Source organism: Prinia subflava, chromosome 4 (assembly GCF_021018805.1).
Source record: "Prinia subflava isolate CZ2003 ecotype Zambia chromosome 4, Cam_Psub_1.2, whole genome shotgun sequence".
NCBI classification, from domain to species: domain Eukaryota; kingdom Metazoa; phylum Chordata; class Aves; order Passeriformes; family Cisticolidae; genus Prinia; species Prinia subflava.
Window position 1 is genome coordinate 50136758 of NC_086250.1, and position 15481 is coordinate 50152238.

The following is a 15481-nucleotide window of genomic DNA, read 5'->3' on the forward strand; positions in this document are numbered from 1 at the left end:
CATCCAGCACCTCTGCCTCCAGCACAGACCCCAAGGAGGATTGCCCTAAAATGCAGGAAGAGTCTGGGAACCCATAATTGTTACTAGCTGAGCCTGAGCCCACGATTTTGACATGACTGTACTTCAAGTCCCCCGGAGGAAAGGGACACATTTGCCTGGCCTCTGGCTGTTAAGATCTGACTGATTATTAAAATTATTGGAGAAGCCTCTGCCTGACTAAAGGTGTTAGTACAGATCCTTATTTAACAGTAAGTATGAGGTAGAGAAAGGTAGGAAAAAGGCAACTAGAGGGAGAGAGGGAGAGAAGGGAGAAAGAGAGTGAGAAACACAATAAACATCAGGAATCTCACCACCCCATAGCTTCTGATGACTGGTTCTCGTCTTGTTGGCGGCTGCAGTCCTGTTCCTGTGGTGGGGGCAGACTGTATCTATCAAGTGGGGAGGAAAGAGTCCACCAACACCAGGTCCATGGGGTTTATATTATGCTGAGGCTAGGTGGAAACACCTCTTGTAATTCCCCTGGATGATGTATTATTGGATCATGGGACATTTCATCAGTCATTGACATCTTCTGCAGCTGTCTCTTACCCAGTATAGCTCAATCAATCATAGCCCATCAGCCCAGATGAAAACCTTCATCCTCTGGTACTTCAGAGGGGAGTTCTCACAGCTGAGCCATTATGTAAGGGATGATACTGGCATGGTAAGAAGGACTATCCCACTTGGCAGGATATGCCTCTTCACAGCCTCTTCCCTTACTGGAAAGCCAGTTTGTGGCCTCAGGTGTGCACACCCACCTGCACTGGAAGGCCCTGAGCCTCACTAGCCACGCAGCCAGCTGGTTGTTTCATTCATCTGTGGCAGGCAGTCCCTCACAGGGGGACAGGCAAGGTGCATCTGTGAGCACAGAACTCTGGAAAGCTCCATGAGCAGGGAAGGGGTGGAAAGCAGTGTCAAGAAGGGGAATAAAACAAAGCCATGTTCTGATTGCAAGGTTTATTAAATATCAAGTTCAATTAAATACACTGTAATAACTTCACAAAACTGTATTCATATAAAAAGGAAGAGTGTCACAGAAGCATTTAATGCTTTTCTCACTATCTGTCAACTCCATAAAATAGTGTGTAAAACCCTAAAATTCTTTCAGTCTTGATTCATCTCAGTACAATCATTCCTACTTTTCCAGAACTGGGACTTTGTTCTATGCTCTGCTGGTGACGTTTTCAGATGGAAAATGACAACTCACATCTTAATTAAAAACTGGTAACTCCCTGAAATAAGTAAAACTGCTTATATGGTTGCTATCAATTTTCCATCCTATCTGGGCTAAAGACACCATATCAACAGCTGCTAGCAGCAACAAAAAGATTGGGTATCCTGTCACACAAGTTCTGAACAGACTGAGGAAAGCTGGTAATATTAATGTTCCTTTTTTTCCCCTTCCACTAGAAGTGTTTTTAGGTGTACTATGTGCTTAAACAAGAGCTGCAAAAGTCTGAAGCTGCAGCAATTTTTAATACAGAAGTGAACACTAATACCATGAGAGGTACTGAGTTTGAATATCTCTCATGATATTCAAGTGTATTGTGACAGTGACTGATCATGAGGCCAGGTTGCCCAAAGAGGCTTTTGTGTCTCCATTTTTGAAGGAACTCAAAAACCAACACAGATCTGGGAAACTAGCCAAAGGTGGTCCTCCTGGAGCAGGAGGGCTAGAACAAATAGCCTCCAGAGGTCCCTTCCAACTTCATTCATTCTGTGATACAATATAAAAATACCAAAAAGACCATAAAACATCTCTTGGCACTACTACACACTCACAGTCATTTTAAACATACGTCACATAAAGTGACAACAATGTAAAGTGCCCTCTTCTCCAGCTTGAACACCACTATAAGTTAATTAGCAGCAATTAGTCACTGCATTAGGACTGAAGCACTGGGCTCAAAGCACATCAAATGATGTCCTAAGCATTGAAATAACACTGGAGAACTTAGAAACACAACGAGTGAAAGGATTAAACAGAACAAAGGAAATGCTTTTGTTAAAGCACAGAACATGAGTGGACCAACATAACGTAGCTACTGCTTGCTGAAACATCTCTGACAGTTTTGTCAAGCTCAAGAATCCAGATCAGCGAAATTCTTGGTCAGAAAAAACAGATGTGGTTCCTACCGTGAGTGCAAAAGAAGCCAGCTATGCAGAAAAAACCCAATGATGAGTGCACTGTGCTTGACATTCACTTAACAGACTTAGAGTTTGTACTCAGACTGCAATGAACAAGTTTTCACATCTGAGGTCGGGAGAAGGGAAACCACAGATGCTCTATAAAAGCAAAAAATGCACAGTCTTTTCACAGCATTTCATTCAAATCATGTAATTTTTGGTTAAAACATCACGGTATTCCTCTATTGCTCTGCAAAGGGGATCCTGGTCCACATTAAGGTTTTTTGAAGATCCAGCATATCCAGTTTCAAGTTCAGCAGTGGCTGGGGGGAAATAACACAAGATTCCTTATGTCACTTTTAAAGTAGACAGGGAGAATTAATGCACTAAAAGAACATTTTACATGACACAAGAGTCTGCAAACCTGAAAGAGACTTTTAAAATTTCCAAGGACATCTAACAAGGGAAGAGCTGGGCACAAAGGAAGAAACACATTTTGTGCACATTTGCTTATCAGTCAACAGCATTTCTAAAGCTAGTGACAGACATTGTGGAGGCTACACACGACTCCAGTGGCCCTTAACAGGGCAAGTGGATTTCCTCTTTGGACGCCTGGCCTCATACTGTAGAGCGGGTTTTATGCTCCGTGTTGCAGACATTGAACTCGTGTTTGTCTAAACACTACTGAATGATCTCTTCCTAAAGAAATGTTGGCTTTTATTCCTGATCATGTTCTTACTTCAAACAAGACTGCAACAGCTCAGCTACAAGGACAAGCCATGAATCACAGCTAGAAAAATCAAGATCTAACAGCAGAGAACATGTACAGTGTGGTTTAGTACTGGATGCAATCCACATATAGGGAAGGAAGAGATGGCTGAAGTCTATAAAGATCTATAAAAATCTGGGGGCTTCTTTGATGTTTTTGCTGGAGATTAACTCTAGTGAAGGGAACTTCATCTTAAAGCAAGTGTTTCTGTGTGGGGCAGTGGATGAATTTTCTTTTTGCTTGTTTTTTCCTTGGCAAGTGCATTCAATATTTTGGGAAGCAGGAATTTTTCACATTCAAGTCTAAACTGGAGAGCTAGCAGAACAAAATCTCTGTGCTTAGCAGAGGAAGTTGAAAGCAACAGCTTGAAAGCTGTTAAGACACAGAAACAGTCACCTTTTTCCTTCATAACACTCCTAATGTAATGACACATTACCTTCTTTCAGCTCCTTAGTGATTTTTTCATCCAGTTCCTGTCGTACCTAGAATTATACATCAAATACACAGTTAAGACATAATATAACCCAAATGTAACTGTTAAAACTGCTAAAACATTCTTACACCCCATGGACAAGGGATGATAAAACCTAAAAATATCATCCCAAATGGAGATGATGGCCCATGGTGGCCAAGAAGATGCCAAAGGCCTTGGACCACATGAGCTATGTGGAAAGGCTGAGAGAGCTGTGACTGTTTCTTTCCTGAAGCATTACCTACCAGAGGGGTGCAGTAACAGAGATGGAGACAAACTCTCCTCAGCGGTGCCAAAAGAACAATTCCCCCCAAGCCTCAAGTCTTTTTCAGGTGTGGACAGTAAAATCCTGGAGAAAAGGGACTCTCCAGAACATGAAATGAGACATGGGCAGGAGGAAGCAGGAAATCTAAGGCCTAGACCAAAAGATGACCTAAAGCAGGACTAATCCTAAGCAAAGCTGTAGTAGCTGAGCTGTTGGAAGAAAGCACTTTCCTTAGTTTATGAAGCCTTCACAATGACCAGAAGGTCCCACAGGACCCTCTGCAAAATGTGCAGCTGAATCAAGAGAAGAAAAAGGTTTTATTTGCCTCTTATTTGTTCCAGTAACAATTTTGTGATTCTCCTCCCTGCCCGAGGAAAGAGAAAGAGGTGGGGAAAAGGCAAACACAAGGATTTATCTGAAAATGAAAAGGCCTTTGAATGTAAATACACCTTTGAGGACTCTGGCAGTGTCTCCACTGTTTTCCTGCCCCTCTGGAGAACGCATGAAGTACCAAGGCCTGAACAACAGGCCCTGACTGAGGGCTGAACAATAGGCCCGGAGCCAAAGTTGACTTATAGATGAAACTTCCAATCAAATGTTATCTATATATATTTGTTATTTATGGTATTGTTGTATGTGTGCATTTATTGGCAGAACATTTACCTTTCTACATCTAGAAACTGCATGAGGCCACATCTGGCCTAACCAGGGGGTTATAGGATCAAAGACAACCCCCTTGGTTCCTCCTTGAGCCCTGGCCAGGCTTTGGGAGAAAGCCAAGAGGAGAATGAAATTACACATTATGTCAGCTCGTTTGTTTAACAGTATAAAAGCTGGGCTACTGTCAAAGCAAAGTTGGGGGAGCCTGGTGGCCTGCAAGGTGGATGCTCCACAGGAGTTACCCATTACCTTGGTTCTCCAGTCCTTCCCTGTGACACCCTTCCCCCACAGCTGAGGTGTCTCAGACTTGGATGATGGCAAAGAATTGGAGTAACTGGTGATGTATCTTTCTTTATCACTATAGGCATTCTTTCATAGTAATCATTAGGTGCATTGCTTAGCTTCTCCTTTATAATTCTTTACTAATGATTATATGCTTTGCTTAGCTTAGCATATCCTTCCAGAATTCTCTGCAGTTTACTATTATAGTAAATTCCACTATTCCGCAAGTTGGTGTCTGTGTCCTGAGCAGGCACCTCTCACTGCTTAGCTCTTCAGGCAGTAACATTCTGGGTCACTTGCAGCAGTCACCATCTCAGGAATTCTGTTTCAGGAAGTGATGTTCACTTCCCACTTACCCATGGAGCTTCTTGAGTACAGAGTAAGTTGGATCCTCTAAGTCTGCATGAGATAATACTCAGGGTCTAGGAACTCAACTTCAGAGCAGTGCTACTACTGCACACACAACCAGCCACTGTTGCTACCCAGAACTTTTTCACTGCCAGAACAGGCAGGGGCAGTAAAGAGCCTTCTGCTCTGGTTTCACCAAGTTCCATTAGAAGAGATGAAATCTCTACATACAGTGCCATCTTAGAGAAGCTGAACTATCACAGAAGCCATAACTTCACAAAGACATAAAGCACAGAAGTACTTGGCAGCAGTTACTCTCTCACTCAGAGAAACCAGCAACTCCAAAGCATTTCCAGCTTTAGGCCAATGTGAACGATCAACACCTGGCAGCATCAATAGACAGAACATTTCCAGTAGCACGCAAGGTTAAAGAGCACAGGCTACAAACCTTGTCACATATCTGGCTGCAGGGGAGAGAGAGAAGATTTTTGATTAAGGAGCTGAAGAAGAAAGAAAAAGAGCCTTAAGTTCAAAGGTCTTCAGTGAGACACAAGAATATGGCCTACACATAGAGGAGGCAAGGAAAGAAGCTCACCATAGAAAGACCACTAAAATACAAGAGGGCAGTTGGAAAATGAAACCAGAAAAGGAACAGAAGTTGAGAGAGAGCATAGGGAGCTGACATTCCCTTTCTCACATTATGTAGGGAAACTGGTTTCACAAATCCACCAATTCACACTGCTTCCATCTAGCAGAGTTCACTATTCTTTTCCATGTCAAGACACCCACATTCATTAGCAGCAGCCTTTGTCACAGCTGTTAGAATAGAAGCTTGACAGTTTGTAAATATGACAAGTGGCCTTGAGTCTCAAAATCTTGCAACACTTGCAGCAGAAAGACATTCCCTGCCTTGGGCTATGCACTAAGGCCCCATCTTCTAAATTCTGGTACACAGACCACTAAAAATACTTCCTATTTATGACTCTGAGAGGGAAGACCAGGTTTTAAGACTTTTCTGAACACACTGAACACTGAGATACTTGAGGCTACAGGTGGTGCCATGGCAGTCACAGTTGTTCCCTAATTGACGATTTCAGGAAGACTTATCACAATAGAATGTGAAGCTCAATTTATTGTGAGGGAGGATAAATTCACAGCAGGAAATCTGAGCTCCAGACTTCTGCTTTTATTAAGAGAAATCTGGCATGCTGAGATTTCCATCCTTCTCTTAAGAGAACCTGGTTGAAATGGTAAGAAATAGGTAAGTTTTCTGTGGGTTTAGCAGTTGTTTGACTCACCCTTATTCAAGGAAGTAAACTTCAGAGTTTGATATGGTATTAGAGTTCAAAGGGAGTCTTATGAGGACCAACTGTGTATAGTGAGAGTGAATTATCCTCAGCTCCTCTGGTGACAACAAACTAAGTCTCCACAGTTTGTGATCAAGGGCAGAGAGAACATCAAGGAACAAAGTCTTACCAACAAAACTGCATTAGGAAGGAAAAATGTTAGTATAGAAGAAAGCCTCCAAATTAAGAAGCATATCCCCTCTGGACATCAGTAATTGAAGACTGGGAAAATGTCATACATAATTGTTCAACAACTTCGAGAGCATGGCTCAAAGCTGTAAGACACACATGCTTTGGAAAGAAACTCCATGGATGCTGTTGAAGTCAGGACACCGAAAGGGAACAGTATCACCATTCTCAGATCTACTGCAGACTTGTCTTGGAATCAGCTCAAGTGTTTTTCACAAGAGGATTTGGAAGCATTTTTTACAGAACACTGAAGAGGCCTATACAGCAGTTTGAGCTATACATCTGTATTTATTAGCAGCTATAAAAAACAATGAGCCATGAAATAGCCTGGAGAAATATTTAATTTCTGTAATTGAATTTCCCTACTTAAATGAGGGCAGCAAACCTGTGAAGGTGTCCATCTTGATACTGACAAAACTTTGAGATTCTCAGAGAGTTCCAATGTCTTTTGGAAAATTAAAATGGAATGCACTACCTGAAAACTGTTGCTGTAATTGAGTTTTAAGAAGCACAGAGTACTCCCACTTTCTTTCCCCTCGGTGTCTGTTTTTCTTGTTCTTCTCCAAAAAAGGCACAACTGTGAAGCCTTTCCTTTTAACCTAGGGCAGCTTTTTTGCCTAGAAGAGGAATAGTTTCCTCTTTTGCCTGTTTCTTAACACCTTGCTCTCACCTCTCTGTCCTTTCTTTCCCTCTCTTGTTATAGGCTCCCTACCCCTCCTGGTCTCCTCTTTATTTCCCTTTCACAGTGGGTCCCTGAATTTTCCTTCCTTTCTAGTGCTTGTATGCAGAATAGCGAGTGCAGATGATACAGTTCTAATGACCTCATGAGTTCCACTAATGTCTGCCCACCTCTCTGCCTTCAAAATTGTTCACAGCTACACAGAAAAGTTCATTCTGTAACTGCCAGAGCTACTCATTTCCTATGCTGCTTTGGCCCCATTTGTTCGCTTGGCTTTCTTTTTGTAAAACAGGTGCTCCATGCAGATATATGGTTTAAATGGGTTCTTTCCAATGAGGGGGGACCACCAAACTGAGATGGACTTAAAAGTGAACAAATACTTGTCACATTCCCTTGATAACAGAATACAGTGACTCAACAGAGAAGCTGGGCCATGCCTCGATCCCATGTTAAGTGGGTCTCCCACTGATTACAACTATTGGTGTGGGGTTTTCATGGTATAATGTTCAGCATTCTGTGAGGGGTGTGCTATCACACTGACTGCTAATTACAGGGCATACTTGGACCAGAGGTACTGCAGAGGTTGCAGCATTGCTGCAAAACCAGAAAGCTGTGAAAACTTGCCAAAATGTAGGTAATTTTACTGTTTCATGAAATAACACATGGGACGAACTATGAGAACAAATGTCTCCTATGTGTAGTATGTGTTCTGCACTGAAGTGTAAGAGCAAGTTATCCCATTCATATCATCCTATTTTTGAAGCATCCTTTTGTTGGTATTAACATACAAAAGCAAGTTCTGTGAAAAACCTGCTGGAGTGAAGATCAAGGAAGAAGAAAAAGGTGTCTCAGAGATGTCTGACTAGATTTTCCACTCAACATGATGTTAGCCATTTTAAACGGGTTAGCCAAACCATACACTGGAATTTCATGTTGAGCTTAGCTGGGAACTCCCTATGCCACAGTACTCCTAGTCTCAGTTTTTCTTGTAAAAGAATGTTGTGACACCATTCACTGCTTTGACTTAAATACTTTATTGCATTTGACCCTCTTGAAAATTTTTACAACCTGGATGACCAAAAGTCTTCAGCCTTACAACATACAGCTGTGCACTGCTCTGAGGAGTAGCAGTTGCTTTGACCTATTAGACAACGGGGCATGGAATAATAAATGGATTTTAACTTCAGGCTAAAAAGGGAGAACCTTGCATAGGGCTACTCTTCAGCAGTTGAAAATGGTATTTCAAAAGGCTTACCTTGGCCACAAAGGCTGCAACCCTGTTTCTTGAGGATAATGTGTTCTCAGCTGGACTGAGGAAGCTTCCTCCTAGACTGAGACTCCTGTTCAGTCCCAAACTGTTGCCAAGATGTCCCAGTGCAGTTGAATACAGAACGGGAGTTGCAGCCAGACCTCCGCTGACAATGCTGCTTGTGATTAGCGATTTGCTCTTATGGCGCTCCCGGAGGAGCTTAGCATTGGCTTCTTCAAGTCTCTCATTAGCTCTGAAACATCCAGAAGCACACAGACAGTTACCTTTGGAAGTGACACTTTCCCAAAGTTACTCTCCAGGTCCTTGACTATTATTTAACTTCTGAGATGAAGAGCCTCCAAAAACAGTACACCATTTGACCTGAGCTTGTTTGGAAGGCCTGTTTCTAAGATGTTACACTAGGTGCAAGGAGCAGCAAGTGCCACCAACGCTTAGGAGTGCTCATCATGAGGGCTTCAAAGCCTTTTGTGAAAGCCATGTGTTTACATAGCTTCTCCTGGAAGGTACGCCACCTTCCCAAGGAAAGCTCAAAGCTCAGAGCCACTGCTTAAACAAAAGCCAAAGAAAATCACTTCTGTTTTTTCTTCACAGAACAGAAATCTGTTCTCTGAGAGGCCTACCCCTATTCAAACAATAAAGGACGTGAAATTCATTTTTTCTTTCGTACAGAGGATGAGATTAGAGAGACTGGCAAAAAAGCCGCCAGTTAAAACATCAATTTGAAAGGTACCCTGTTAATGCCATGATTAGTGTTTCAGCAGAACACGACTGAAGAGAAATTAAGGCCTGCTGAGCGGAAGGGTATTAAGGTACTTTCCCCACAAACAGGTGCAGAAGAGGAATTAACAAGAAATATACACGAAGAAAGAGGATTCTCTTATTACCAGTCCAAAAAAAGCACAGACTTACCTTTCCAGTTTCTTTGCTAGGCATTTTCTAGTTTTCACTTCCTCCAGATACAGCTCCTTGTACTTTTCCAGTTCTGCCTGTGCACATTCTTTTGGAAAAGCACTCTCTTGTTGAGTATTTTTTATCTTGTCCAATTCACATTCAAGGTCTCTAATTCTGTCTTTTAGCTGGTTTCTCAGAGAAGCATGATGACTTGCTCTGATGTGTTCTAGTCTGTCCTGGGATGCTGCCTGTGCCTGAAAGAGACAGTGCACCTTCAACCACCACAAAGAAAAAGACAACTCTCTCCACCTGTCAATCCCATGTACCCAAGGTCATGGGTCCATCTTGGCTCAGAGAGATGGCTGTGCCTCCTCACTACCACCAGCAGAACCCTGGAGCTACCACCAGGAAAAACAATTCTTTTCACTCAGGACAAATCAGTAGTACTATTCAAAGCTACTAATGAAAGGGCATTATCTCTGTAGGACAGGATTCCTCAAAGACCTTAGCAAGATGCCTCACCTCCTCCTGATCTCCACACCTGCAACTTCAGTCACTTCTTTTCTGAGCACCCTCCCCCGTACAAGGAGAAAACCGGACCTGCAGCAGGTCTGGCTGTAACAGCTGGAAGGTGCAAAACCTCTTCAAACACGAACAGTGAGAAGCACACCAGCAGATAGAGCGCCCCAAGCACTGCAAAATGGAACCTGCCTTGGGCAAGCTGTTGATTCAGGAACCTGCTGGCACATTACACACCATAAGGGCACTCCTGCCCAACCATATGCCCCTCTCCCACTGCCCTTTGGCACAGACACAACTACAATGCTAACACACAGAATTGGGCACCCAAAGCAAAACACTGAAAAATGGTGGCCAAAACCAAAGTCTACAGCGTGCCTACACACACTGAGTGTGCCTACACAGTGAGTGACATCAGGAAGTCACTCACTTGCAAAAAGAGATTGACTTCTTGTAGTTTTTGTCTTATTTCTTGTCCTGCTCGTTCATCAACCTCTCTTTTATACTGTTCTATTTGGCTGTGATCCACCATGTTAGTCTCCAAGCGATGCTGGAGTTTTGCCACCTCTTCTTTCAGCTGGCATTTGCTCTTCTCCAGTTTCTCACAGTTCCCATGCAGGGTAGATAGCTCTTCTCGCAAATCCCGGTTTTGCACTTCTACCTGCATGCTTTTTTTAGACTCCATGTCCAGCTGCTGGGAAAGTTCAGCAACCTGTACACAGGAAAAAAAAAAAGAAAACTCAGAGGCATCTAAAGGAGTGAATTCTGTTAAAATCGCTAAAGGCGCTGTCCATGGAGAGTATTTATCATCTGCATACGCAGTATTAGAAACTTAAAGGAACCTGTCAGTCAGACCTGGGTGATGCTGCCACAGCCTCACGCTGCAGCTGGGCCTGAGCTGAGGCCGCTGCTGTCAGCCCTGATCCTCACCCATGGCCATGACGTCGTGGTAGGATGGAGAACTGCCCGTCCCTAAGGATCTGCACTCTTGGCTGACCCCGCCTGCTGTCACCTGACCTGTTCTTTCTTCTTGAAGAGTGCCTGTGGGACAGCCTCTGGCCCAAGAGGTCACAGACCCTGCCAGCCTTGCTGCCACTCTTGGCTTGCCCTCCCTCTGCATGACAGTCTGCCCTTCCTGTGCCACTGCAGATGCTGCTTTGCACTTAAGGATTGCATATTTACCCATAATGACAACTACATCACTATTATACACAGTCACCTGCTTCTCTAACTGTAGAAAAAGCATTGAGAGAGATCAATCAAATTTAAAATACAGCCAACAAAAGAAAATCATCAACATAACAAGAAATACAGGGAAAGCTTCATACAGGTTTGAAATAAAGTAACACCACAACCAAATCAACCCCAAATTAGCAGAGCTCACCTTTGTTCTCAGTCTATCAACTTCACTGACCATTTCAGAATATCTGCTCTTCATTTCTCCCTTCAAATTAAGCTGTGACTCCATTTCTCTCTCCTCATACACCCTTATTTTCTTCGTAGCTTTACTGAGATGTCTCTTCAACCTAAACAGCAAATCAGTTTGGAAAACAATACAACACAGGAATAAGCTACCTTTTCCACATGCTCTCAAGTAAGGAGTGCAGACACAGCTTTCCTCATCTTTAATATACTTAACAGTACTGGGAATTGCTGAGAAAAAACCTGCTCTTCCTGTGCCACAAATCACCAGGTGTATCCAAATTTCAGCGGAAAAAATGAACTGAAGACTTCTTTCCCCACCCCCGGAGAACTGCACAGCAACCTGGATTGGCAATTCCTCTTGCAGCTATCAGTAAGTACAGGCTCATGCACAGACTTACCTTGCAGGAACTAACATGAGACTTCAATTTGCTCACAGAGTATGTATACCTGTTCTTATATTACAGTTCAATAAAACTGGACTCCTATTCAGGGACATCTCTCCACCATACCTCTTCAAGTCTTTCTGCAATTCTAAGTTTCTTCTCATTTCTTGGTCCAGACGGAGTTCAACTGGGCGTTTTAACTCTAAGAGTTTCTTCACTTTCTTTCTTTCACTCTCACACTTTCAAAACAGAAAAGATACATGACACACACAAAGAATAAGAACAATAGTTACATGCAATATGTGTCTCTAGCATTCTCCACAGAGAAGCTGCAGTCCATCTCCATCTGTTAGCCAAGTTCCACCTTAGATTTCACAGCAAACTGGCCAATATTGAAGAACAAATATAGATGCCTCCACTGAAACAAGGGTGGAAAGGATGCTGGACTACTTTCAAGAGTTCTCAATTCATAGCAAGGATTATGTAGGTATACTTATCATGGGAGAATACAAATCAATCTAAAGCATTTACAGGATCTTTACTGATCAGCAGGCAGAGGAATTCGATCTTTAAGAATTTTTTCAATATACTATTCCCTTCCACCTCTTCTTTGTGGCTACTTACTTATCTGCTAGTTGCTTTGTACTTCCTTTATTCCTCTACAGGCGAGGAGGGAAAAACTGCCCCTTTGAAATTGTCAGTCCTCTTGTTTCCAAAGCACTAGTTCATTTCCCCAGAATTCCTTCAGTATGTTTTCCTGCAAGGCTTTTAAGCATCCACTACCCTGAAAACATGCTGCTGCTCCTCCATGCACTGCATTGGGAAAATAAAACACTTCAACTCTGGCCAGAAAACAAGGGGTCAGAAAATGGCCAGAAGGAATCCAAGAAAGAATTGGGGAACTGCAGCTCTGCTTGATGTGCTCAACTGATGCAAACCATACTGGGAACTCTTTCAAAGAGAGTCACTCCAGGACTTACACAAGATATCCAGATAGCTTTCATTTGCTTCCTGGATGGTCCACAAATCAAAACACATCCAGAGCCTGAATGGCAGGGGTAATAAAAAAAAGCTCTTTATGTAAAAACTTGACCAAAAGGTTAATGTGGTTCTCTCAGGTACTGGCTTAGGTCTCTGGAGAATTTTCTGCATTTACCTGTTCAGTAAGGTCTGCCTTTTCCCTGTCAAGTTGAGCAACACGCTCTTCGAGGTTGGATCTTGACTTAAACTGCTCTTCCCACATGCTCTGCAATTCCTTTGATGTCAGAGCCAGCACATTCTGCTTTTGTACCTGTAAAAGCAACAATGGCAGAAGAAGAAACTAAGGTGACCGTAAAGAAAACGCTGCAACAGAAAGCTGTAACTTAAATGGAAACTCTCTCCTCTCCCCATACATTGTCTATGGTTAATGTTGATGCAGAATGTAAAACACAGCTGGGGAAACACAGCCAAGAAGAGAAACTGAAGATAGTAAAAAGAATGAATGCTATAAGGGTGGTGAGATGGGGCTGAACTTTGGGGAATAACAAACACACACACAGAATCACCCTGTAGCTTTCTTCCAAAGGTTCTCCAGAGTTTATGACATACTTTCTAATGTATTCATTTCTAGTGCTCACCACAGAATACACCCTACAGTCATGGCTCCTGTAACAGTTGTACATCTCCTGAGAGCAAGAAGTTGATATTGGTATTGATGGCTCTATCTAAAGAGACAAAGATTTGCCTAACAGATGCATTTGAGTTGAACAGAACTTGCTAATTCAGTTCAAGCATAAAGACTGGAAGTTGACTAGATGCTTTTAGGGGCATTTTTTAAGGAAAAAAGAAAAGAAAATCAAAAAAGGAAAAATCAGGAGATGCTGACTGGCTACAGAAAATGAAAAAACACTTAGCACAAAGTCTCAGAAAAAAAAAAGTCCTTAGCATATATCACTTTCTCAAGCCCTCACAGAGGAGGTAAAACACTGGGTCTCACAACAAAAACTGACATGGCCTCAAGACAAGCTCTGACAAAACTGTAAAGATAATATGGATCTGTCAAGTCTGGTCTCCTCTCTCTCAGCTTTCAACCACAGATCTCCATGATGTCCACAACATCCACTTATCAGTCATCTGCTAAGGCTTCACCCTGGTAGGCAGCTAAGCATTACACAGCCACTTGCTCACTCCCTGCAGGTGGGATGCAGAACAGAATGCATCAGATAAATCACACTGATCAACACAACTATCTTGCACACCACAACACATACAAAACACAGCAGTAGGAAAATGACATTTACAGCCTTTTCCCTTGAGGATGCCTTGCCCTAAAACCAGATGGGTATTTAACAGCTGTGTGCTTACACAGCCCACATGATCTTTTCATCAATTACCTATACACAAAAAATTCAAAGACTAAAGCAGTCATCAACAGAAGCCTACCTGCTTGTGGTGGTCCTCTGCAGCTGCCTGTGCTGTCTGTAAGCTCATTATCATGTCTTCCAGGCGGTTATGAACCTACAGAGGCATTACAAGAGGCAAGAAGGAACACTATGACTTTCTAGATTGAAGTTACACCTCACTGACAAAAGTCTTACACAGAACCTCTTCACGTTTTTATTCGTACACTGTTTACACCCACCAACAATGATCAAAATGGCCCTAGTTTGATGCCACTGTAAAATTGTTAGCAATCATCACCTCTGCCTTTTCGTGCAGAGAGAGAGAGAAAAGACCACGTGGGTGGTGGTCAGTGAAAGAATGTTCAGTGAAAACAGGCAGGAGTAGCTTTTCTCATCCCCAGTACACCTGAAAGTCATGCCCTATTAATCAAAGCAGAAAGATTTGTGACTGTCTTCCCACTTCTCTTGACAGTATCAGTACATCACAAAGTTCAACTATTACCTGTAGTGATTTTCAAGGTACCTTCAGCTATAATTGACAACTATAGTCTTAACAAGAGCCCTAGTTCACTGGCTACAATACAAAAAACAACAACAAAATATCTTAATTCTGTCCTCACATGTTAGTACCTTATCTGAGCTAAAATTAACCACTGTGTAGAAGCAGTGGTAAACTCCAAGGCTCACAGTGAGTTTTGCAGATACCACAAGCAGTCCTCTTCACTGTTTCATGAGAACAGCAAGTAGCCAAAGGAAAAGCAATTCTGCACAGCAAAATCTCTGAGACGTGTAATTTTTGTTTCAGTCTGATGATGTCAGCCAGGTCTCTGGCATAAAGGGCTTGGCATCAATATAGCCTGTGGAACTTCCACCAGTTAACTTGATGAATACTTTAAATGAAACACACTGCAGTCCCCAAAGCAGCATCTGATGTTATGAAGGGTCTAAAGCAGACAATAGTTGCACCAGTGTACTGCTGTCAAATCCTTACCTTGTAGAGTGTTATGTTTGACTTGCTATAGCATGGGAAAATTTTAAAAACTGGATGGCTGTGAAGTAGAGCAGGCTGCTTCCCAAGCAGCCTCTCTTGAGAAAAATGCAGGAACTGAGCTCCCCTTGGCTCTCCGGGAAAACCTCACCATAAAATTTTCCTAGGTAACTAGGCTCACGAGTAACTAAAGGGAGAATTCATGAGCAGCTTACTGAGGCAGAAGCTTGCAGGTCTCTCTGCAGGGCCTCAATCCTGTTGCTTTGTTGTTGGGCAGTGGCTTCCAATTTGGTGTTTTCAATTTCAAGGCTTAAAAACAAATACAAGTCTAATTATAAAAATCTGCCAGACCACCAATTCCAAAAGAACAGTGCAAAATAATAAAAAACAAGAACATCCTTCAAAATCTTAATGATTTGCAGTGATGCAACAAAGCTACCTATCT

At 42.5% G+C, this 15481-nt stretch overlaps 1 protein-coding gene across 6 annotated transcripts in view; it reads right to left on the bottom strand.

Moving 5' to 3' along the window:
* Positions 1-977: 977 nt before the first annotated feature.
* ANKRD26 (ankyrin repeat domain containing 26) overlaps positions 978-15481 on the bottom strand; it is a 49693-nt gene continuing 35189 nt past the window's right edge. For 5 of the 6 annotated variants that reach the window (XM_063396741.1, XM_063396743.1, XM_063396742.1 and 2 more), the window contains 10 exons: positions 15252-15345; positions 14089-14163; positions 12821-12955; positions 11791-11903; positions 11241-11382; positions 10287-10568; positions 9356-9591; positions 8432-8678; positions 3372-3417; positions 978-2489 (listed from right to left, as the gene is read on the bottom strand). In XM_063396741.1, the coding sequence (XP_063252811.1) occupies positions 2368-2489; positions 3372-3417; positions 8432-8678; positions 9356-9591; positions 10287-10568; positions 11241-11382; positions 11791-11903; positions 12821-12955; positions 14089-14163; positions 15252-15345 (1492 nt within the window). In that variant the 3' untranslated portion in view covers positions 978-2367. Of the gene's footprint in view, positions 2490-3371; positions 3418-8431; positions 8679-9355; positions 9592-10286; positions 10569-11240; positions 11383-11790; positions 11904-12820; positions 12956-14088; positions 14164-15251; positions 15346-15481 lie in introns of those variants that run through there. The other variant, XR_010080291.1, reaches the window with a different exon arrangement.